General features: G+C 43.4%; 1 protein-coding gene across 4 annotated transcripts in view; it reads right to left on the reverse strand.

Moving 5' to 3' along the window:
* Positions 1 to 24,945, reverse strand: part of KLHL18 (kelch like family member 18) — a 56,178-nt gene that overhangs the window by 20,199 nt on the left and 11,034 nt on the right. For 3 of the 4 annotated variants that reach the window (XM_039228253.1, XM_039228252.1, XM_039228254.1), the window contains 2 exons: positions 2,797 to 2,927; positions 194 to 334 (listed from right to left, as the gene is read on the reverse strand). In XM_039228253.1, the coding sequence (XP_039084184.1) occupies positions 194 to 334; positions 2,797 to 2,927 (272 nt within the window). The remainder of the gene's footprint in view (positions 1 to 193; positions 335 to 2,796; positions 2,928 to 24,945) is intronic. The other variant, XM_039228255.1, reaches the window with a different exon arrangement.

Here is a 24,945-nt window from a genome sequence, read left to right on the forward strand (position 1 = left end):
CGCAGGTGGGGGCCCATAAATCATGTCCCTCCAAGGTTCACCCCAAAGAACTGGACACTGCTTGACAGCGATCTAAAGAAAGGTTATTTCTGCAGAGTAAGCTCCCCGGCTCACTCCCTTCGTGAAACTCTGTAGGGAAACTCAAAGACACAACGAATTCACAGGGGACTCCAGGTCCATGGCACAGCCTTACCGTTCTCGGAGGAACGTGCAGCAGGCGTCTTTGATGCTCTGCAGCTGCAGGAAGCTCGCTCCCATCAGCAACGACTGCACGTTTTGCTGGTCAATGGCAAGATGGCCGTTGTAGGCAAAGTTGATCAGAGCCTCCAGGGCGCTAGACGAAAGAGGAAAGACACTCTTCAGAGATTCTGGCCCTAAATGAGCTGACACACTGACCTGGAGAATGTGTGGGCCCCTCTCTAAAATCCATTTAGCCCGTGCCCTTCGAGAATCTATCTGAGAGGAATAATTACTTCACCAGTAGCCAAAGACACATTCGACTTTTTTGTTTTCACATTCTGCTTCTTAAGCTGTCTTTATTACCTGAGTAATTTTATTAGAGAAAATTCTTAACAAAGAAAGCAAGTGCCCATTATCTTCCTACTGAATGAGTCAATAGTGGTTATTTTTCTAGGTTCATTTTTAGTCCCCGTGTGCCTGCATGTAGAGATGGTATGGATAGAATCATATGTTACTTATCAATTTCTTTCCCATGTTGCTATACTGTCTTCATGTTTATCATTGTTAGTGACTGCTATATACTATTTCAACACGAAAACAAGCTGTAATTTATTTCCTTTATTGGTAGGCATAATAGCTCATAGCATTCATTGTATTGCCATCACAAATAATATTTTTTTATTATTTCTTCGAGATAAATTTCCAGAACAAGACTCCAACAAATTTTTCTGCCTTTCTATTCCCACTGAGCATGAAATCCAAATTCTGTCTCTAGGGACGTATGTGGTCTGATCCCTTTCTGGCTCTCTGACATCATCACCTTCTACTCTCAGCCCTCACTCTATTCCAATATGTCAAACACACTCTCACCGCAGGGCCTTTGCACTGGCTGCTCCCTGTTTGGAGGTCTGTTTCCCCAGATGGCTCACTCCCTCATTTCAATTAAGGCCTCAGCTCAAATGTTACCTCATCACATTCCCTGGTGGTCTAGTGGTTAGGATTCGGCGCTCTCAAATGTTACCTCATCACAGAAGTCTTCCCTGATCACCCTGGAATAGGACAGATGCCCACCTTCATTTGCTTTACTTTTCTCACATTGCTTTCACTCACCAGCCATATAACACATGTGCGTGTTTATTGCCAGATGCCTACGACTAGAAAGCTGATAGTCAGAGGTGCTGTCTTCTCAATGCTAGTCCTCAGTGTCTACAGCAGCACACGTGACAGGTGCTCAGTCTACATAAAGCATGTGGGCTGTTCATGGTGATGAGCACAGCTCCTTCAGACACAGACCTGAGAGAAGAGAGTGCATAACTGCCCTTGCAGACCCATTTCTGTGTCTTTCCTTATAAGGAGCTGGCCTGACGTTTCCGCCTTGCAGTGGGTATATAAATCTTCTCCATGTGCTGGGGCAGATCACCTCCAATCAGCCAGAGTGTCCTACACAGTTTCCTGGCTCCCTTACCCCTCCTTTCCACCACTGTGAGATGAAGAAGGTTGGCAATAAATGACAGGCGACTGGCTGATGTTTTAGAGTCCCTGCTTTGTTTATTGTTCCTCCTCCAACAAGAACGTCATTGCCCTGAGTCACCGTGTGTCTTGTTTGCTACTGCATTTCCAGATCTCAGAACAGCGCCAGGCACATAGTAGGTGCGCAGTGGGCCCTTGGATACAGGCTAGGTAATAAACATACAGCCTCAGTTCATAGACTTGTATAGAATCAGTCACATAAACATCCTTTTCCCTTTCAAGGCCCCAAAAGGCACACCGTGGGATATGTTTCCATGAGGCCTTCATACAGTAATCAGGAAAGTATCTCCATGTAGTAGCAGTTGTAGGGGTGACTCTACATGTAAGGACAACTTTAAGTAAGTGCCTAAATGGCATGATTTCAGGAGTTATGAGATTGCCTCCCGCCCCCCCAAATTCATCCAGCACAAAGTCTCAAGTCTCGGCAGTACTGACATCTAAGGCCAAAAACTGTTTGCTAGGGAGGGCTGTCGTGGACAGTGAAAGAAGTTTGGATGGGATCACTTTTGGGATTGACCTCTTTGGGCCTCAATGTTCTTAAACATCGAATAATCACAACTTTGCCATCTTCTGAGTCTGTGTTTTCCCAACAGAGTAGCCACCAGCCACACATGGCTATTTAAAAATTACATTAATTAAAGTTGAATTTAAAAAATTTTTAATTCAGCTCCTTCATCCCACCAGTTAAAATTCAAGTGCTCAGTAGCTACCACTGTGGAGAGTACGAATGCAGGAAGTTCTGATGGATCACACTGTTCTAGACTGACGGGAAGGGTAATGAATGAAGGCACTTATTTGAAAAACTGTTTTGCCAGCTACAACGGTCAGCACAAAAAAGCGTAGAGAATAGCATTCCACCACCTTTGCACCCAGTCCTAGTTATAAAAACATCTTGGTCTAGTTCCTATTACATGTGTTACTCTAGTAGAGTAAAAACACATTAAAAAAAACACCTCTCCTCCATTTAACCCTGTCTCAGGCCAGCAGCCGAGGTTCTAGCTGGTTTACGGATGGCCTACTGTGTGTGTCCCGCTGCAGGGCCCCGTGGCACTGCAGGCTGTGAGACCTAGTGGAGACATGGAGTACCTTGGGTCCATTCCTTGCATTACAATCTCATCCTGCTTGCACTCCATCATGTCATTTGTAAACATAGCGTGGAAGTACGGGATTGAGGCCGCTAGGACGATCCGGTGGGCACTGAATTTGTGGTCCCCGATCTGCGGGCAGAGTGAAATACAAAGAGACACTGAGGAATGCGCATCCAAAACCCAAACTGCCCCTTCCCCTGCTTAAGCCTCTGCCCCTTGCAGCGGTCCTGGAGACATCCCGGTACACGACAGCTGAGCCTGTCATGGACACCCTGAGATTTTCAATTCAACACTTGGTTACAGTAGAAGAATGTGAGCAATACATTTTAATGAGGGATTAAAATGGTTACAAAAAGTGGAAGACTGAATGCTTCTAATGGTAGTCTTTACTTACATGGCAGTCTCACTGCACTGTTCTCAACTCCCCGCCAACTCAAACACCTGATTTCTCTGACATGTTATCCCAACCCTGATTAAAAGCAGATGGAATTGACAAACTGTCCAGGAGCCCTGGAGCTCCTAACAGCGGGCTCCTCAGGAAGAGTAAATACACAGTGACAGGAAGAGATAAAGAGAAATAAGACCAGGCTTGAATGGGGCACATGTGGAGACGAAGGACAGAGCAGGCATCGGGGGCACAAATATTGGGGGGTCCTGGGGCAACAAGCAGCTCAGATGGCTGGTGCTGTGTGCCAGGTGCTGGCGGGGGCTCTGCATGGCCCACAGGGCTCAGGCCACACAGGGACAGGAGCAGACTCTCTCCAAATTGTGTCAAACCCTCACTGACAGAGACACATTCTTAGCCTGGGGAGTCCCATAAAGTGCTTTCCAACTATCTGTCAAAAGGATAGTCCTTCTCACAAGCTTTACCATTTATAGCTTCAAACCACATAAACATTTCCACTTAAGAACTTTCTCGTCTTCAGAAAGAACAGTCTCCCCCCATGCTCCCTGCCCAGTTCCACACTAGAGAAATGCCAGAGCATTTTACTACCTGATGCTCTTCTCTGGGTCACATTTATCTAAGGGTTCTAGTTCAGGTTCTGGCACTATGACCTCTTTTGCGCCACTTTAGGTTTATTATCTTCAAGCTGTTCTTCAAGATCACACGATCTTCCAAACACCGAAGGGGCCTCACTGATTTGGATTCTATGAGTTCCTCACATAATCCACATGTTGTTCTCCTACTGATGTTGGGGACACTAAATGGCTGTGTGCTCTTGGGGGAGGAGGGTAGAAATAAAAAAAAAAATTTTTTTTCTTTTCTCTCTCTTTTTTTAAAATGCTTTATTTATTTCTGAGAGACAGAGAGAGAAGCGTGAGCACGGGAGGGTGAGAGAGTGAGGGAGACACAGAATCTGAATGAGGCTCCAGGTTCTGAGCTGGCTGTCAGCACAGAGCCCGACGCAGGGCTCAGACCCACAAACCGTGAGATCATGACCTGAGCTGAAGTCGGATGCCCAACCGACTGAGCCACCTAGGCACCCCTTTCTTTCTTTTTTTTGTTTTTTAAGTTTAATTTTTTATTTTTAGAAAGAGAGCACATGGGACAGGGGCAGGAAGAGAATCCCAAGCAGGCTCCGCACTGTCAGTACAGAGCCTGATGTGGGGCTCAAACTCACAAACTTTGAGATCACGACCTAAGCCAAAGTTGGATGCCACCCAGATGCCCCTGAAAACATTTCTTAAAGTAGTTCTACAAGGTCTTTCACACCAGCAGTTTCTGGTTCCCTGATTCCTGCTCTCAAGGGTAACTTCTTTCTTCTGGTATTTATCTCTACCTTTCTAAGTAACGCGCCTATAATAGTTCTTGAATTTTCACTTCTAGTTATTGCTTGTGGCATCCTAACAGCCAACAGCCCCCAGAGACCCCTGCCTCCTGGTGCTCACACCTGGGTGCTGTCCCTCTACCCTGTCTCGTGGTTGGCTTGTGTGGCTGGGACACTTGTACTTCTGAGAAATTGGTTACAAAGTCAGGGCAGGGATGAGGGGGGAGTGTTGCCCACACCCCCTCCTCAGGTGTAATAATTTGCTAAAATGGCTCACAGAACTCTGGGAAAATGGATTACTTACTGTTATTGGTGTATCATAAAGGACACCGTAGAGGATACAAAAGAACAGCCAGATGAAGAGGTACATAGGGCAAGGTCTAGAAGGGTCCTGAGCACGGAGCTTGTGTCCCTTTGTGTGCCACTCTCCCCACATACGGCTACGCTCACCAACCTGGAAGGTCCCCAGAGGTTGAGGGGTGGGACTGAAGTTCCAACCCTCTAATCACATGGTTGCCTCATCTGGGAACCAGTCCCCCCCCTGAAGCTATCTAGGGGCCCACAGAGAGTCACCTTATTAGCATAAACTCAGGTGTGGGTGAAAGAGGTTTGTTATGAATAACAGAGGACATTCCTATCACTCAGGAAATTCCAAGGGTTTTAGAAGTTTTTGCGTCAGGAACTGGGAACAAAGACCAAATATTGTAACAAAAGATGCTTTTATCATCCCTACTGGTCAGGAAATTCCAAGGGTTTTAGGAGATCTGTGCCAGGAACCAGGGAAAAAGAACAAATATATACTCTTATTATATTAAAATATCATAGGGCATATGCACAATATATTTGAAAATGTCTTTATTAGCCTTAAATCTGGTTGACAGTTTAGCTGGCTATAAAATTCTAAGTTGGGAATATATTTTTTCTATCAGAATTCTGAAGGTATTGTTCCAATGTCTTCTACTTGGTTGCTTTTGAGGAATTTAATGCCCTTCTGAACACTAACACTCAGTATGTGACTGTTCTCTCTAGAAGCTTTTAGTACTCTCTCTTTATTCTCAGAGTTGAATCTAACAAGGTTATACCTTGCTTTTGGTGTCCTTTATTCAACGTGTTGTATCAATCTACAGACTTGATTTTAGTTCTGGGAATATTTTTCCATCTTATTTCTTTGATAATTTCCTCCTCTCTACTGTCTATTTTTTCTCTTCAAAAATTTCTATTAGTTGGGTATTAGGCCTCTTGGAATGATCCCCTATTAAAAAAAAATTTTTTTTTTAATGTTTATTTTTGAGAAAGAGACAGAGCATGAGCGGGCAAGGTTCAGAGAGAGAGGAAGACACAAAATCTGAAGCAGGCTCCAGGCTCCAAGCTGTCAGCACAGAGCCTGACATAGGGCTCAAACCCACGACCCAGGAGACCATGATTGGAGCCAAAGCTGATGCTCAACTGGCTGAGTCACCTGGGGGGGGGGGGGTGTCCCATGATCCTCTATATTTTTCACCTGTTTCCCATATCCCATCTCTTATTTGGTCAAGCTCCTGGGAATCTTCTTCAACTTTATCCTTCAATATTTCTGTGTAGTAGCTTTTTATAAGATGATGGTGTATTTTTAATTTCCAAGAGGCCATTCTTGTTTTTTGAAGGACTCCCCCATCCTGCTTTTTACTGAAAGAATCTTATTCATCTTTCATGAATGCAGTATCTCTATCCTCTTCCAATATTATAGTTATGGGCACCTGGGTGGCTCAGTCGGTTAAGCATCCAACTCTTGATTTCAGCTCAAGTCATAATCTCATGGCCATTAGATCAAGCCCCATGTTGGGCTCTGCGCTACCAGGGCAGAACCTACTTGGGATTCTCACTCTCTCTTTCCCTCCCCCATGCTCTCTCTTTTCTGAGACTCTCAAAATAAATAAATAAACATTTTTATAAGTTTTTTTTCTTCTTTTTCTCCTCTTCCTTCCTGCTTTTACTGTTTTTCCTCTGAGTTCTTTTCTCCCCCATTTGTCTTGGTCTCTACCTTTTATGTTAGAGGCTTGCTTTAAATGCCTGGTGACACTTGGCTATCTGCTGATACTTTTGGTTTTGTTTTTTTTTTTTACAAATAGTTTATTGTCAAATTAGTTTCCACATAACACCCAGTGATCATCCCCACAAGTGTCCTCCTCCATGCTCATCCCCCCTCCCACCCACATCCATCAGTCCTCAGTTTTTGTCAGCATTCAAGAGTCTCTCATGGTTTGCCTCTCTTCCTTTCCCCCACCATTTCCCCCCTTCTTCTCCCCCTTGTTCCTCAGTTAAGTTCCTCCTAATCCTCCTATACGTGCAAACATATGATATTTGTCCTTCTCTGCCTGACTTATTTCGCTGCTGATACTTTTGTTTTTCATTTTTTTTAATGTTTAATTTTTGAGAGAGAGAGATAGAGTGTGAGCAGGGGAGGGGCAGAGAGAGAGGGAGTCAAAGAATCTGAAGCAGGCTCCAGGCTCTGAGCTGTCAGCACAGAGCCTGACATGGGGCTCAAACCCATTAACCAGGAGACCATGACTGGAGCCAAAGTCTGATGCTCAACCGACTGAGCCACCCAGGCACCCCTAACTGCTGATGCTTTTAGAAGCTTTTGAAAGTTCTGTGTGGGAGAGCTAGGCTTGTCAACTTGTAGACTTCACACTGGGGTGACCCAGCAAGATCCTGGCATTCTACTGAGGGCCCCTAAAAACATATTATTTTTGGAATTTTTCTCCGCAGCAAACTTTATCAGAGACAGATCTTCCAATATCTTGGATGGGAGTGCCTGCCTGCAGATATTCTGAAAACTGGGTCGGAGAGGTGGATGGTCTTATCATTTAGACCTTTGCCTTAGAGCCCTTATTTTCAGTTTTGTGCCATATATTTCATCCTTTCTTCTATCCCTGGTATGCCTCCAGTTCAACATGTAAGACTAAAATTCCAGTCTCCTGGGAGAGTGGGGGAGGAGTTGTACGCAATTCTAACTGCTTTTCACACAGACTTTCAACTAATCTTCCTGTTTTCAGTATTTTGTTTCTCCATTTCTGGAGCTATTCCAGGGTTCTGCATTACAAATCCTCTTTCTTCTTAGTCTCTCCCCCTAGCAGGCACTTTCAGTTCCTCTGGCCCTCTAAGCTCATCACACTTCCTACTTTCTGGTTTCAACATTCCATTGATCTCTCAGCTGCTGATACCTCTTCTCCCTCTTACTATCATTTTAATGGGATTACAGCAGAGCACAGGGGTTAAAATGTGTGTTCAATTAACTGTGTTAAACTGCCATGCATTTATTTATTTTTCATCTGGAAAGCAGAAAGAAGACAAAAGAACAAACAGTACATGCATAAACTAGGTGACCTGGTTTCCCCAAAAAGCTCAGGTAAAGAGAAGGCAGGCCTATCTTGGGAAATGCTAGCCAGATTACAACTGAATTCTGTATTGTTAAAGGAGACAACAAATTTGTCTTTATCCAGAAGAGGGAGACCAAGCTGGAAGAAGGTCTGGAAGCTACATCATAAGAGAAATGGCTAAAGGATAGCTCATTTGTAAAAGACAATTTGGGGTGGTGGGGTGGGGGGTGATCTCAAACCCTAGAAGGGCCATCACATGGATGAGGGCAGATCCAGAATGACAGGGAGGCAGATTTTAGTTTATTATAGAGAATAACAGCCTATCGCTTAAGAATGTTCAGGGCAGGGAGTCGGTTAAGATCCGACTTCAGCTCAGGTTATGATCTCATGGTTCTTGGATTAGAGCCCCACATCGGGCTCTGTGCTGACAGCTCAGAGCCTGGAGCCTGCTCTGGATTCTGTGTCTCCCTCTCTCTCTGCCCCTCCCCTGCTCACACACACACACATACACACACTCTCTCTCTCTCTCTCTCTCTCTCTCTCAAAAATAAACATTAAAAAAAAAAAAATGTTTAGGGCTGTTCTTCATCAGTCCCAAAACTATTAAGGGACCTTCCAATTCTATAATCCTAGGATACCACATTTTTGTGAAAACTTTTAAAAACCTAAATACTAGGGTGCCTGGGTAGCTCAGTCGTTTAAGTGTCTGACTTCGGCTCAGGTCATGATCTCGCGATTCCTGGGTTCGAGCCCCGCATTGGGTTCTGTGCAGGCAACTCAGAGCCTGGAGCCTGTTTCAGATTCTGTGTCTACCTTGCTCTCTGCTCCTCCCCCACTCGTGCTCTGTCTTTCTCTGTTTCAAAAATAAATAAAAACTATAAAAAATTTTTTTTAAAAACCCAAATTCTCTCATTTATAATCTCGGTTTTAAAAAATCACTTAAAAAATGAGATGATCAGAGGTGTCTGGGTAGCTCAGTCGGTTGAATGACCTACCGACTCTTGGTTTTGGCTCAGGTCATGATCCCAGGGTCATGGGATCAAGCCCCCTCAGGGCTGTGTGCTGAGTGTGGAGCCTGCTTAAGGTTCTCTCTTTCTCTCCTTCTGTCCCTCTCTCTGCAGCTTGCGCACAGTCTCTTTAAAAAAGAAAAAAAAAAGAAAGAGAGATGATCATTTATTGATTTCCTTTTTGTTAAGTACCCATTATGCATTATTTTCTCATTTCAGTCCTCATAGCAACCTCTGCATTAAGTAGCTACTGTGAATTCCATTTTGTAAAAGAGGAAACCAAGATTTAGAAGTTAAGTAACTTTCCTGAAAATTAAGTAGCTATTATGTAAATGAGAAGGAATTATGCTTGAGTTGTTTACAGTGGAGTTTGAAAGGGACCCAGTAAATAACACACCTCCTCCCAGCTCAAGTTCTCAGCCAACTGGGAAATTTTTGTAATAATAAAAAAAACCTACACATGATAGAAAAATTAGAACTAAACCCACATATACACACCAGTGAATAAAAGTAAAGCTGTTGGGTCTAAGTAAGAGCTATGGATTCTGTCAATGTCAAGATCTTAGTTGTGAGGTTGTACTGAAGATTTGTAAAATTACCACTGAGAAAACTGGGAAAGGGTAAGCAGGATCTCCCTGTAATTATTTCCTCTTTTTACTTATTTTATTTTAGAGAGAGAGAGAGAGAGCGCGAGCACGCATGGGGGAGGGGCAGAAGGAGAAGGAGGGAGAGAGAGGGAGATGGAGAGAGGGGGGAGAGAGTGAGAGAGAGGCAGAATCTTAAGCAGGCATCATGCTCAGTGCAGAGCCTCATGTGGGGCTCTGTCCCATGATCTTGGGATCATGACCTGAGCCGAAATCAAGAGTTGGATGCTCAACCAACTGAGCCACCCAGGCACACTGCACTGTTATTATTTCAAATAACTACATCCAAATCTACAATTATCTCAAAATAAAAAGTTGATTTAAAAAAAGGGAACAAAGCAAGAGTGTCTTGGTGGCACCACTAGGATGGAATCACACCATTAATTTAAAGTTTTGGGAAGAGCTAGGTTCCAAGTCCAAGCTAGGGCAGAAGGAAAAAAGTGAATCTGTGGTATAATAGAACACTCTGAACTGAAAGAGTTAAACTCACAACCACATATGGAAGCTGCCTGGGTTGGACCAGGATATGAGGTCTCTGCACACGGGACACACCTACTGCCTGTGCTTACTCTTACTGAGCAAACGCATGGATCAGCACCAGCCACTTAACTGCTATGGAATGGTATGCCATGACTAGCATCTACAAAGCAAATTAGGGGCAATCTCAGGACTTCCTAAGTACATAAATTTATTATTTTTTTAATATTTTTATTTATTTCTAGGAGAGAGAGAGAGAGACAGCGTGAGCAGGGGAGGGTCAGAGAGAGAGGGAGATACAGACTCTGAAATAGGCTCCAGGCTCCAAGCTGGCAGTCAGCACAGAGCCCGACGCTGGGCTCGAACCCACAAACCGCGAGATCATGACCTAAGCGAAAGTTGGACGCTTAACCGACTAAGCCACCCAGGCGCCCCCATAAATTCATTTCTAAGGAAAAAAAAATCAATTCCAACTGTAAGCCGAAACAACTTCCACTAAAACTGCAGCAAAGACTCAGCACTCAGGCCATCTGGCTTCTACAGAGTGGAATTGGAACCTCTTGCTGAGCAGGGGCTCTGCACAGAGGATCTGAAGAGACTGAAGCTCACCTATAGAGTTCCTCTGTATGTTTTTGTAAATTATGAAGCCCCTGTAACTTTTAATACCTGTTAATAACTTTGTTGGGAAAATTAAGAGCTAATGGGGTTATATGAAGGGGAAGAAGGGAAGGGTAACTCAAATCCACGTGTGTTGCAACTCCTCTCTACTTGGTTTTTAAAATCATGAACACACTATTCATTTGCTAAATGTTAAAAATCAAAGTGGCTTCCATGATGCAAGTATAGATATGAAAAGGAGAGTGATATGATGTAAAGCTGGAAAAGTAGATAGGGCACTCAGGAATTCTACATTTTACCTTAAGAGTGTTAGGAAACCAGGAAACAGTACTGAGGAAGGATCTCTAAGGCCACGGGGCCGTTCTCTGCAGGCAGAGCATGAACCGGGAGTTGCCATTCACTTAGATCAGAAACGACATAGATGGGCTATGTTGGGGGTAGAAGATGGAGTCAAGTTTGGGACAAGCTACTACTGACTGCCCGGGAGGGATCTAAACAGATACCGCGTAGGAAGTGGATGGGTATGTCTGGAACACAGAAAGACGGAGTCCAGGCCCAAATGATCCTTTTTGGAGTCATCAGTGTAGACAGAAGAAGAGGTCACTGAGGGAGGGCGCTTAGAGCACAAACAGGGTGTAAGAGGCCTTAAGGAACTCTCACAGTCAAAGCCTATCTACTGGGGATGCATCTGCAAGGCAACAGAAGGGAAGTACAAAAAAGAAAAGAAAATGAGAAGAGAAGTAAGGAGCCGCCTGAAGGAAGAGAAGAGCGCGGGGGCTGTGGTGGTTCACGATGCCACCAGACAGGCCATGTGGCAAGAATGCGCAAGCTAGAAGGCCTGAGCTAGCGAGGTCACCTCATACAGGCCTCCTCCACGTTTAGCTTCCCAACTTATGAGATCATCCCTATTCATCTGACTTCTCAAGAGTTTTTGCGAAGATCAAATAGAAAGATGTACAAGAATAGCTGCTATGCCTGTCATTTGACCAAATCACCAGGGTCACTCCAAATTCCTGAAGTTCACTGGGAAAAAAGTGTTGTCCTGTGCAGACCATGTGATGTTGCTGCCAATCCTGAGTCTTATTGGAGGAATGGATCTGTGCTGATTTGTCCCAGCTTGGCCACCAACGGGACAGCCTCGGGGCATGTTCGCAAACCTGATGTTGGTACTCCACAATGGTAAATAGATGAATAAATAAATGACTAGATGGATGGGCTCTGGAGCAGATGGAAGCTATTCGGCTTTTTCTGAGCAGGACCTTCAAACTGTAACACTGGTCTTCTTAAATTAAGTGATATATGATACATGTGAAAATACCCTAGCACACTGTCAGACACTTAGCAGAGATTTAACAAAGTTTGTTTTTACACCCAGCTGAGAGCAACAGCCATAGAAGACTAAGACATTAAATAACTAAAATCCTCACAAGTTCAGTCTGATTCATAGAGATTAAAACCTTGAGTTTTAGAGCCAGCTCTACTACAGATATATGCAAGTTGCCCAATTTTCCTCTGCTTTGCTTCTGGGTTGGACTGGATTTTCAGGTAGGATTATTACCAGGTATAGCAGGTATAGCAAGGAATATAGTTAAAAAAAAAATTAAGATTCTCAAGAGAAGCACTATGGATACTGATCAACGTTACCGTGATCAACCACTCTATCAGACAATACGAGAAAATACAGTGCAGGTCAAAATATTTACCAATTGCTTTATCTGTTCATCCCAGGGGAGACAGACAGACAGCACAAGCCATGTGGTTCATACAAACCACGTCTGCTTCCAGGACAGCTCTTCTCTTTCTATGTGACCCAGGCAAAGTTCTTCCCTTCACCCTTGAGCCTCAGTTTCTTCATTTGTAAATAAGGGTCTCTCACTGGATCTGGTTTCTCAGCAGGTAGTAACTGTGTTAATAATAGCCGCCTAACACAAAAATTCGGTAAAGCTTTTCTTTTTGCTCGTGATGGCACCCACATACATATGAAAAGTGATTATGCATACATTTTAAATGTGCCGTTTATCTGGCTGACAGACTGGTTGCACATTTGGATACGTGAGCCCCTGGCAATGACTGCTGAGTCCCTGTGGCGCAGGAATGTCTGCACCAGAGGTTAGCAGAACCTGTTAGTAGGATCTGAGACTATAGTAAGCAAAGAGAACCAGAAATCCAGAGCACCTCATCAATTACCTAAATTCTGACTTGATTTCACACGCACATATACATGTGCAGGCATGCACACCTAGCTTCCATTTTTTTCCTTGGAAAGACTGGGAAATTTTCCATTCACAGCTCTGCTTTGGTGGTATCTTTAGATCAACAAGGAGAGTGTATCATGACACCACAAATTCTGTCTCCTATCAACAACAGACAGGTTGCTCAAGATTCAACCAGCTGCTTATTCAAGCAGGAAATGCAGGAAGGCAAAATCTGAGTTGGGAGTAATCTGAGACAGGTGTTCCCAAAGAAAGCAACAGATATGCTCAGAATAGATTTCTCTTTGATGGAAGACATTTTGATACTTTTGCTCCTACCTTCAAACATCTCACAATGAACATAAATAAAACACTAAGGGAACAGTTAAGTGCCCAGCCTATGCAGACAGATTACTCTTGGGATAAGTGGGATTTAAGACTAAGCTTTTAGGCGGTCACAAGAGATGCTGAAAGTGCGTAAGTGGTAATCCATAATTTTACTGAGGCACAAATGTGAATCATTAAGGCTGTGTATATAAAGTTAGTGTATGATAATGTGTCTACAAATGGAGATGTAGTAGGGATGGATTAATGTCTAAAATTCCTTTAGGCTAGAAAATCAATAATTATAAATCCTTTAGGACAGATAGCATATCATTGTAGATAAGAGCAAGTACTCCGGAGCTAGAAGACCTGGGTTCAGATCCAGGTTCTTCCATTTGCTAGCTGTGTGACTCTGGGCTACTCAACATCTCTGTGCCTCAATTCACACATCTGCAAAATGTTATTAAACAGTACCTTTCTTGGGGTGCCTAGGTAGCTCAGTCAGTTAAGTGTCTAACTTTGGCTCAGGTCATCATCTCACAGTTCATGAGTTTAAGCCCCACGTCAGGCTCTGGGCTAACAGCTCAGAGCATGGAGCCTACTTTGGATTCTGTGTATCTCTCTCTCTGACTCTTCCCTGCTCACACGCTGTCTCTCTCAAAATAAATAAACATTAAAAAAATTTTTTAAACAGTACCTTTCTCATAGGATTAACTGTGAAGATTAAATTAACCAACCTCTTTAAGGCATTTAAAATAGTTCATGGGACATATTAAGTGCAATATAACTGTTAAATAAATAAATAAATAAAATGTCCTCAAATATAAGACTTTATAGAAGAGTTTAAGTATTTATTTATTTATTTATTTATAGAGAGAAAGTGTGAGTCAGGGAGGGGCAGAAGGAGAGGAGAGAGAGAGAATCCCAAGCAGGTTTCATACTACCAGCACAGAACCCGACACAGGGCTCAAACTCACAAATTGTGAGACCAAGAGCTGAGCCAAAGTCAGATGCTTAATCAACTGAGCCACCCAGGTGCCCCATTTTTTTTTAAGATTTTATTTTTAAGTAATCTCTACACCTAACGTAGGGCTCGAACCAAGACCCAGAGTCCTTTAAAGGCTCCACCAACTGAGCCAGCCAGGTGCCCCCTATAGAAGTCCCTTTTAAGACCTTTAGAGAAGAGGTCAGTAAACTATAGTCTATGGCCAAAACCTGGCCTGCCTCTTATTTTTGTGTGGCCCATGAGTTAAGTGTAGTTTTTCACATTTTTATGTATGGTGGGGGGTGGGGAGGGGATCAAAAGAAGACTAATATCTCATGAAATGTAAAAATTCTATGAAATCCAAATTTCACTGTCTACATATAAAGTTTTATTGGAACACAGACATGTCCGTACAATCGCAAAGTTGAGTAGCTATGACAGTGACCATTAGCCTACAAAGCCAAAAATATTTACTGTCTGCCCCTTTATAGAAAAAGTTTGCTCACCTCTGCTTTAGAGTAACAGGGAACACATATTATGAAGAGTGACGTGAATACATTCTCTAGAAAGGAGAAGATGCCGATCGTTACTTAAGAACTCCCTCACCTTACATCACACCTGATCTGCTGGTATTCACAGACTCTTGCTGAACCAGTATGAACTGTCCGCACTTTGTGGATTTCAACGCTGAGATAAAGTGTCTTATACAAAATGCTCCTTTTAAAAAAGGAAATGAGCTAATAAGCCTGAAATAGAGGCGTTCACACTTGAGCCATTAATGGCCTGTATGGGCCTGCCTACCACCAATGTGTCATTTTTTAACTTCAGTTTCTTAACCATAGTTACAGAATTATTCTCTCTTTTTGCCCTCAACCCCCATTCTCCACAGAGTTTAAATGCTAATTAGGTTCAGCAATAAAGTAGCCTTGTCCATCAGAAATGTAAGAGGGGGACTGCACTGAGATGCCTTGAAGCATCTGCTTTCCCATCTCAGCAGCCGCCAAGCACAAAGTAAGCTCAACCCAGCTCTACCCTAAATGAAATCTCATTCAGATGTTAGACAAGTAAGGCTATTTCATGTTGGAGATATGAAGCCTTAGTCACAAACACTGTATTTTTTTTTTTTACCTACTCTAGTAGACTTCAGACTCCTTGAGGATAAAAAGGGTCTCGTACATCCCTCAAACAGCTCAGTAAATAGTCATAGATATTAAAATAACAACTCTATCCTCAACAGCGACTCAGAAAGTCAACAATTCCCTGTGGAAATAAATAAACTGCACATTTGGAAAGATGGCAGTTTCACTGAAGGTCATAGCCAAAATGGACAGCAGGTTCTCTTGGTTAAATTTAGAAAAGCATTATCAAAAATTGAGCAGAAGGGGCGCCTAAGTGGCTCAGTCAATTAAGCACAGGAATCTTGACTTCAGCTCAGGTCATGATCTCATGGTTTGTTAGACTCTGTTGCTGACAGCATGGAGCCTGCTTGGGATTCTCTCTCTGCCCCTCCTGGCCTCACTGCACATTCTCTCTCTCAAAATAAACATAAAAAAAAAAAAAAAGATTGAGCAGGAGGTGTTATGATTTTCTATTCAAATCCTTCAAATTTTTCTTACATATATAAATAGGTACAGAAAGTCTCCAAATAAGTGTAACACTGGAGGGCTACTGCAATGACAATATGTTTATTATTATTATTTACCTTTAACTATATGTATGTCACTAAATAACCATATAATACAGGTAAAGCTATTAACTATATATATTAATAACATATATTAACTATCAATTATCTGTAATATAATGATGATCTCTTACTAAACTATTTCAGGTTACTTGAAGGTTAACAGAAAACACTTATGGCTTCAACACATGCCACTAAAAACCTTCCTTTTTTTTTTTTAACCTTTTTTTTTTTAATGTTTTATTTATTTCTGAGAGAGACAGCGTGAACAGGGGAGGGTCAGAGAGAGAGGGAGACACAGAATCCAGGCTCTGAGCTGGCTGTTAGCACAGAGCCCGATGCGGGGCTCGAACCCACGAACTATGAGATCATGACCTGAGCCAAAGACAGACGCTTAATAGACTGAGACACCCAGGTGCCCCCACTAAAAACCTTCTAAAAACATGACTAGATATAGACTCCATCTCACGTCAGCTTTATTTAGTGCTCCTTACCTTCTTCTGGGAACTTCCATCTCCATTCCAACCACACTATATAATATGATTTAAGCCCTACCAATGATGCCCTTCCTCAGGACTTTTCAAACGAGAAAGAGGGACAATACCCACAGGATAATAAGAACCCATCAGATTCTCCACCGCCCTCCATGTATGAAAAACCCCCTCCATGCAGCGGGAGGAGTGTGTTGAACGTGGAGGGAAAGTATCTTGGCAGCATTTCAGTCCCCAGCCCATTATCAACGCTGTCTCCTCTCCAGTTTGATTACATGAACCAATAAATGGCTAGTCTTCCTGAGGGTAGTTCTGCTATTAGGAGCCAGAGTTCTGAGACCTGTGGTCCAGGGAAGCCCTGGGGAAAATCAGAAAACAGGGACCTTCCTTCCTGGCTTTAGTAGATGGGTGGCTTTAGCCCTGACTGGGCCCTTGTCATGCCTCAAGGTCCCCCTTCTGCTCACCAGTCAGGTCTTAAGGGATTACAACACACAACGCAGTAAAGAAAAGTCATTTCTCCCCAACTGATGCGTAGATCTGATGCAATTCTTAACCATAGCGAGATTATTTTTATAGATACAGACAAGATTCTTCCAAAACTCATATGGACAGGCAAAGAACTAAAATAGCTGAACTGATTTCGAGTAATAAAGTGCACGCAAATGGCCAATAAGCACATGAAAAGATGTTTAACATTAAAAGTCTTCAGGGAAATGCAAATCGAAACTACAATGAGATACCACTTTGCACCCACAATGATAGCTATCACCAAAAACAAAACCAAACCAAAAAACAAAAAACAGAAAATAACAAGTGCTGGTGAAGATGTGGAGAAACTAGAAGCCTTGTACACTGCTAGTGTAAATGTAAAATGGTGCAGCCCTTGTAGAAAAGTTTGGAGGTTCCTCAGAAAGTTAAACATAGAATAACAATATGACACAGCAATTCTGCTCCTAGGTATATACCCCAAAGGATCGAAAGCAGAGTCTCAAAGAGATATTTCTATGTCCATATGTTCACAGCAGCATGATTCACAAGAGCCAAAAGGTGGAAACAACTCACCCAGATCCCCATCAATAGATGAATGGACATACAAAATGTGGTATACACACACACACACACACACACACAATGGAATATTATTTAGCCTTAAAAAGGAATGAAATCAAGAGAATGAGAAGATAAGGCACAGATGGGGAGCAAATATTTGCAAAAGACCTAACTGATAAAGGGCTGTTAATCAAAACATACAAAGAACTCTTTATAAAAAAAATTTTTTTTAATTTATTTATTTTTGAGAGACAGAGAGAGGGTGAGTATGAGCGGGGAAAGGGCAGAGAGAGAGAGGGAGACACTGAATCTGAAGCAGGCTCCAGGCTCTGGGCTGTCAGAACAGATCCAGATGTGGGGCTTGAACCCACGACCTGTGAGGTAATGACCTGAGCTGACTGAGCCACCCAGGTGCCCCTCAAAACATACAAAGAACTCTTAAAACCTAATAAGAAAGCAAACAAGCAAATTTTTAAAATGGGCAAAAGACTTGAACAGACATCTGTCTCAGCAAAGAAGATACACAGATGGCAAATAGGCATATGAAAAGATGTTCCATACCATATCATCAGGGAAATGCAAATTAAAACAAAAGTATCTCCTCATATCTATTGTGATGGCCAAAATGACACCAAATGCTGACAAAGACCCTCAGCATCAGGAACTCTCATTCAGTGCTGGTGGGAATGAAAATGGTACAGCCACTTTGTAAGACAGTTTGGCATTTTCTTTTTTTTTTTTTTAATTTCTAGTAGAGAGAGAGAGACAGCGTGAGCAGGGGAGGGTCAGAGAGAGAGGGACTGACAGACTCTGAAACAGGCTCCAGGCTCTGAGCTGGCAGTCAGCACAGAGCCTGACGCGGGGCTCGAACCAACGAACCGCAAGATCATGACCTAAGCGAAAGTCGGACGCTTAACCGACTAAGCCACCCAGGCGCCCCCAGTTTGGCATTTTCTTATAAAACTAAACATATTCTTATCATACAATCTAGCAATCACACTCCCTGAGATTTCCCCAAAGGAGTTAAAAACCCATGTCTGCACTGAGACCTGCACATGAATGTTTACAGCAGCCACATTCATAATCACCAAAAGTTAAAAGCAACCAAGATGTCCTTCAGGAGCTGAATGGATAAATAAGTTGTGGTCTATCTATCCAATGGAATATTATTCAGCACAAAAAGAAGTGTGCTATCAAGCCAGAAAAGGACATGGAGGAACCTTAAATGCATATTGTTAAGTGAAAGAAGCCAATCTGAAAAGGCTACATGCTACAGGATTCCAACATTCAGGAAAAGGCAAACTATGGAGACCATAGAAGGATCAGTGTTGCTTGAGGTTGTGGGGAGAGAGGCATGAAAAGGTAGAGCCCAGAGGAGTTTTAGGGCACTGAAACCATTCTTTATGATACTATAATGGTGCTTACATGTTACTCTATATGTCAAAAATCATAGAACATATGAGACTAAGAGGCAACCCTGATGTACACTGTAAGCTTTGGATCACAGATTTTTTTTTAAGCTTATTTATTTATTTTGAGAGATAGAGTGAGCAAGCACAAGTGGGGTAGGGACAGAGAAGGAGAGAGAATTCAAAGTAGGCTCTGCGCCATCAGTGCAGACCCCAACACAGGACTCGAACCCACAAACCAGGAAACCCTAACCTGAGTGGAGACCAAGAGTCAGATATTTAACTGACTGAGCCACCAAGGCACCCCAGATCACAGACTTTTAAATGTAAAACTTAGAATTATAAAACTCAGAAGAAAACATAGGAGAAAATCTTCAGGACCTAGGGATTGGTAAAGCGTTCTCAGATATGGGACCAAAAACTACAATCCATAAGCAAAAGATTTAATGAATTAGACTAAATCACAATTTAAAACTTTTGTGCAGTGCAACACCCTCTGAAGGGAGAAATAGTTGCAAACTTGCAATATATATAAACTTTATTTGCAAATTAAACATAGGCCTTATTTCCCTGGGCCTCAACTTTATCTGCTGTGAAATGTGGAGACTTATATTGACCTTAAGAAAATAATTTTTCGGGGGCACCTGGGTGGCTTAGTCAGTTGAGCATCCGACTTCAGCTCAGGTCATGATCTCATGGTTCGTGGGCTTGAGCCCCACTTTAGGTTCTGTGCACTGACCTTGAGGGAGCCTGCTTTGGATTCTGTATCTCCCTCTCTCTCTCTCCCTTTACCCACTTATATGTGCTCTCTTGCACACACTCTCTCTCTCTCAAAAATGAATAAACATTAAAATAAAGAAAAAATATTTTTCAAGAAAGAAAATCTTTTTTTCCAAAATTAAATGATACAAAAGAAATGAACTTTTAACTTAAAAAGACACTGAGGGGCACCTGGGTGGCTCAGTTGGTTAAGTGGTTAAGCTTCCAACTCTTGCTTACGATTCAAGTCATGATCTCACGGTTCCTAAATTCAAGCTCCATGATGGGCTTCCCACTGACAGCATGGAGGCTGCTTGGGATTCTCTCTTTCCTCTCTCTCTGCCCCTTCCCCACTCGGGTGCAAGTGCATACACTCTCCCTCTCTCAAAATAAATAAATAAACTTAAAAAAAATACTTTAAAGAGACACTCAGCAGGATCTCACTTAAAGAGCTCAGATCTTGCATCTTGTCCTTTCTCTGCAGGAAGCCAAGGACAGGGGATCAGCAAAGAGTATGTTTTCTGTATGGTAGGAACAGGCTTCCCCAGAACTGAGTAAGTGGCAGATTCTCAGATTCATCACAATGGCAGACCAGGCTGGTGTAGAAATCCTCTCACTCTGAGAGGTATGGGATTGAAATAAAAATGAAAGTTTTATTATTTGCAAATTACACTTGTAAATTTGTATTATTACTTACAAATAATACCATTTAATAAAAGGACTTGATACTATTTAACACTGTATTTTTAACCTATTTGCCAAATATGAGTCCATCTAACAAAGGACTCCTACCTCCAACATATTAGGAACACTAAAAACACAACAACAGTAGGCTAACAAAAATAATCCTTGAGAAAATAGGCAAAAGACATAAAGAGACAGTTCATCAAAAAGGATATACAGCTAGCAAATGGGATGTTCAACACCACCACCCATTAGGGAAATGCAAATTAAAATCACAATTAGATATCACTCTATATTGGAGAGCCTGGGTGGCTTAGTCGGTTGAGTGTCCAACTTCGACTCAGGTCATGATCTCATGGCTTGTGGGTTTGAGCCCCACGTCAGGCTCTGTGCTGACAGCTAGCTCTGAGCCTGGAGCCTGTTTCAGATTCTGTGTCTCCCTCTCTCTCTGACCCTCCCCTGCTCATGCTGTCTCTATCTCTCAAAAATAAATAAAACATTAAAAAAAAAAAGATATCACTACATATTTAACAAAATGGCTACAATAAAAAAAAAAAGTGGTAACACCAAATGCAGAACTCTGTCACTCATTCTATCAGTCAGGGTTCTCCAGAGAACAGAAGTGTTGTATGTGGATACAGGTGTGTATGTATGGGGAAGGAGCAAAAGAGAGGAGGAGGGAAGGTGGGAGATGGAGGGGGGTTGATTTTAAGGAATTGGCTCACACAATCACAGGGGCTGGCAAGTCTGAAATCTATATGATGGGCTGACGGGATAAAGATTCAGACAAGATTTGACGCTGCAGTCTAGAGTGTGAAATCTGCAGGACAGGCCCCCAGGCGGGAAAATCAGACAGGGTTTCTATGTTACAATCTCGAAGAATTGTTTCTTCTTCAGGAAACCTTGGGTTTTGCTCCTGAGGCCTTCAACAATTACTTGAGGCCCACCCACATTATGCTTAACCAACTGAGTCACCCAGGTCCCCTAGGCCCGCCCACATTACGGAAGGTAATCTGCTTTACTCAGGGTCTACTCATTTAAATGTTAACCACATCCAAAAAATACCTTCACTGCAACATCTAGACTGACGTTTGGCCAAACAACAGACACCACAGTCCAGTCAACCTGACCCCAAAAATTGACCACTGTATTCATACATGCTGGCATGAATGTAAAATGGCACAGCCTCTGGAAACTAGTTTGGCAATGTCTGTTAAAACTAAAAATCAATTTATGGGCTGACCCAGCAAGTGTACTCTTTGGGCATTTATCTCAGAGAAATGAAAACCTACCTTCATGCAAAATCCTGTAAATGAATGTTCACAGCAGCCTTACTTGTAGCCCCAAACTGGAAAGAACCTGAGTGTCTTTCAACGAGTAAACAGTTAAACAAAATGTGGTACATCCCATACCACGGCATACTCGTCAGAAATATTAAGAAACCATCAATACACTTAACAACTTGGATGGCCCTCAAAAGTATTACGCTGAGTAGGAAAAGCCAATCTCAAAAGGTCATGTACTTCATGATTCCATTCATATAGCATTCTTGAAATGAGAGAAGCAGAACAAATTAGTGGCTGCCAGAGACCAGGGATGGAGGGTGGGAGGGGGATGGGTGTGACTGTAAAAGGGCAGCACAAGGGAAATCTTTGTGGTTACAGAATAGTTCTATACTGGGGAGGTCATGGGCAACCTTGCCGAGTGCAAATGGTGGTGGCCTGACATAAGTAACTTACCTATCTTACTAAATCCTGCCAAGAGAGCAACCTTTGTATGTTTCCTGGAATAGCTGTAGCAATGAACACTCAGTATTTGTTGAATGAATAAAGTTTCTGAATGAATCAACTCAAACTATAATGGAGTCTGTCACATCAGTCCCCATTTTGTTGGGCTCCCTACTGCCTACAAGTCAGATCCAAATCTTGGAATTGGCTTCCATCTACCTGAAATCCCCCACCAGGCCTTTCTTCTCAGCTCTTGACAATTTCTCTAAATCACCCTATTTCCTCTGCTGGGATCCTTATCCCATATTTTTCTGTGGGGTAAATTATTGCTCATCTACAGAGATCCAGCTCAAATTCTCCCTCTTCCATGAGGCCTCCCAGACTCACAGGCAGTCTGCATCCCCACCCTGTAGTGCCCGGTACAAGCCTCCAGCATAACTTGTAGCATCTATTATACTGTCTCTAATGAATATGTCCCTATTCAGAATGAATGTTCTTCCCGCAGAAAGGAAAGGCTATGTCCTAGCACTTAACACAGTGCCTTATTGCCAAGTGTACTTAATGAATCCCAGAGCCGATTTCATCTAAGAGATAGGTCTCAGTCTTTCATCTGAGATACAAACAAAAAACATAACTTGTGATAAATTTCGTCTCTTATTTTTAACCTTGATCTTTTGGCTCAGGACTGACTGAGCCGGTGGGAGGAAGGCACTGAAGCATCAAGAGGGTTACTATCTAGGGATGGCTGGGTGGTTTAGTCGGTTGAGCATCTGACTTCAGCTTAGGTGAGGATCACACGTTCCTCAGGTTTGAGCCCCACATCAGGCTCACTGCTGTCAGTGTAGAGCCAGCTTCGGATCCTCTGTACCCATCTCTCTCTGTTCCCCTGCTCATGCTCTCTCTCAAAAATAAATAAGCCATTAAAAAAAAAAAAGTTCAGGGGCGCCTGGGTGGCTTAGTCGGTTAAGCGTCCGACTTTCGCTTAGGTTGTGATCTCACGGTTCGTGGGTTCGAGCCCCGCGTCGGGCTCTGTGCTGACTGCCAGCTCAGGGCCTGGAGCCTGTTTCAGTCTGTGACTCCCTCTCTCTCTGACCCTCCCCTGCTCACTCTCTCTCTCTAGAAATAAATTTAAAAAACCTTAAAAAAAAATTAAAAAAAAAAAAGTTCAGAGGGTTACTATCTAACCTTATCTGGAAATTCAGTTAGCTATAAAGTTAAGAGGCTCAAGAAAAAGATGGTAAAGTTTAAGGATGACCAGAGGAGGACCTGGCGTCCAGGCTGACAGTGCATTCCTAACCCTGGAAGAAATAAACAAGCCACACTATGGCTGTCTTGTACAGGTGCCTTTTTAACAAGGTGGCATGTAAAGAAATGAAGGTAGGGGGTGTGTCCTTTCATCCTGAATGCTGGATGACCTGCCTCCAGCCCAGAACATGGGCTGAGGGACACTAGATCATCCCACCAAAAGCAGAAATGATTAGTATCCCAAGCCCACGGGGTTGAAAAGCAGACAGCAAGCATAATAAAACACACTGGGTTCGGTCTGGGGCTTTGACGGCATTTTAAAGCTCAATGTGTGAAACCCTCTATTGATGAGCCTTAGGGAGCCCCCACCGGGTAACTGACTCCGGAAGGGGGTGAGGGAGGAAGTGGCTGACCAACTAGGACTAAAAAAAGACGTAGGCCATGGTCCCAAAAAGAGCCAGTGAAGAGCCAGCTACAACATTCAGGCCTGTCCCACTGCTTCTAAAGCCTTCCCTGCCTCCCACCATGTCCAGCAAGTTGGAATGGGAGAGAGGGAGACAAGAGAGCAGAGTCCCCAGAAACCACTGAACGTCTAACCACACCTAAAAGCATATGGTTTACAGGGGTTCCTCACCAGCCCAGGATCCTCACCATGAGCATTCCCGGCGTTCGGTGTGCACTCACGCACTCCCCATTCACACCTTCCACCTCTAGGTCTTACTTGTTCAAGAAACATCCTGTCTGTGCACTCTCATGCCTGGGCCCTTGAACAGGCCCTCTCCCCAGCCTGGAACGTCTCTTCCCACAAAGTCTCTTTGTTAAAGTCCTGTTCTTTGTGCAGGGCACCAATCGGACACTGTCCTCTCCATGAAACCATCACAAATCCTGTGGCCTGGAAACAGCTGCCATTCCTTTGGTGTTCCATAGGCCTCTGGTAACAGTGGTGCACTTACAGAACTTACCACACTCCGCCTTGTCTCATAATTAATCATGGGTATCTATCTTACCCACTCATCTTCCAATGCCAAAGTTAGGGGCTGATGCCCACTCAACAGCAGGGTGCCTCGTACACTGGCAAAGAACCATGCGCAGTTAGGCACTTGATGAACATGTGACTGAAGGAGCATCTAGAACATAACACCAGGGGCCCTTTCGGATAATACAGCAAACACTTCTGAGCGCCTAAAACATGCTAAGAACTATGTTGGATAACAGATGGTTCACATGCCGCAGGAGCGCAACGTCTGGATGGGGAGAGTGAACACTCAAGCACGTCTACACTGTGTTCAGCACAGCAAGGTGTGCAAAGTACGAAAGCAATGCTTCTCAGATTTTCATGTGCACAGGATGTAAGAGCCGCCAGATTCTGGTTCGGCAGGTCTGAGATGGGGGGAGAGAGTCTGCATTTCCAACGAGCTCTCAGGGGACAGGGATGCTATCAGTGCAAGGACAATACTGGCAGTAACAAGGGCGTAAGGTACAACGGAAGAGGGAGAGAGTGACTGCACCTGGAGGGATACAAGAAGACTCCAGAGGGGCGCCTGGGTGGCTTAGTCGGGTAAGCGTCCGACTTTCACTTAGGTCATGATCTCGCGGTTCGTGGGTTCGAGCCCCGCGTCGGGCTCTGTGCTGACTGCCAGCTCAGAGCCTGGAGCCTGTTTCAGAGTCTGACTCCCTCTCTCTCTGACCCTCCCCTGCTCACGCTGTCTGTCTCTCTCTCTCC

The sequence above is a fragment of the Hyaena hyaena genome, unplaced genomic scaffold, assembly GCF_003009895.1.
Source record: "Hyaena hyaena isolate Hyena2069 unplaced genomic scaffold, ASM300989v1 scaffold_30, whole genome shotgun sequence".
Classification (NCBI taxonomy): Eukaryota; Metazoa; Chordata; class Mammalia; order Carnivora; family Hyaenidae; genus Hyaena; species Hyaena hyaena.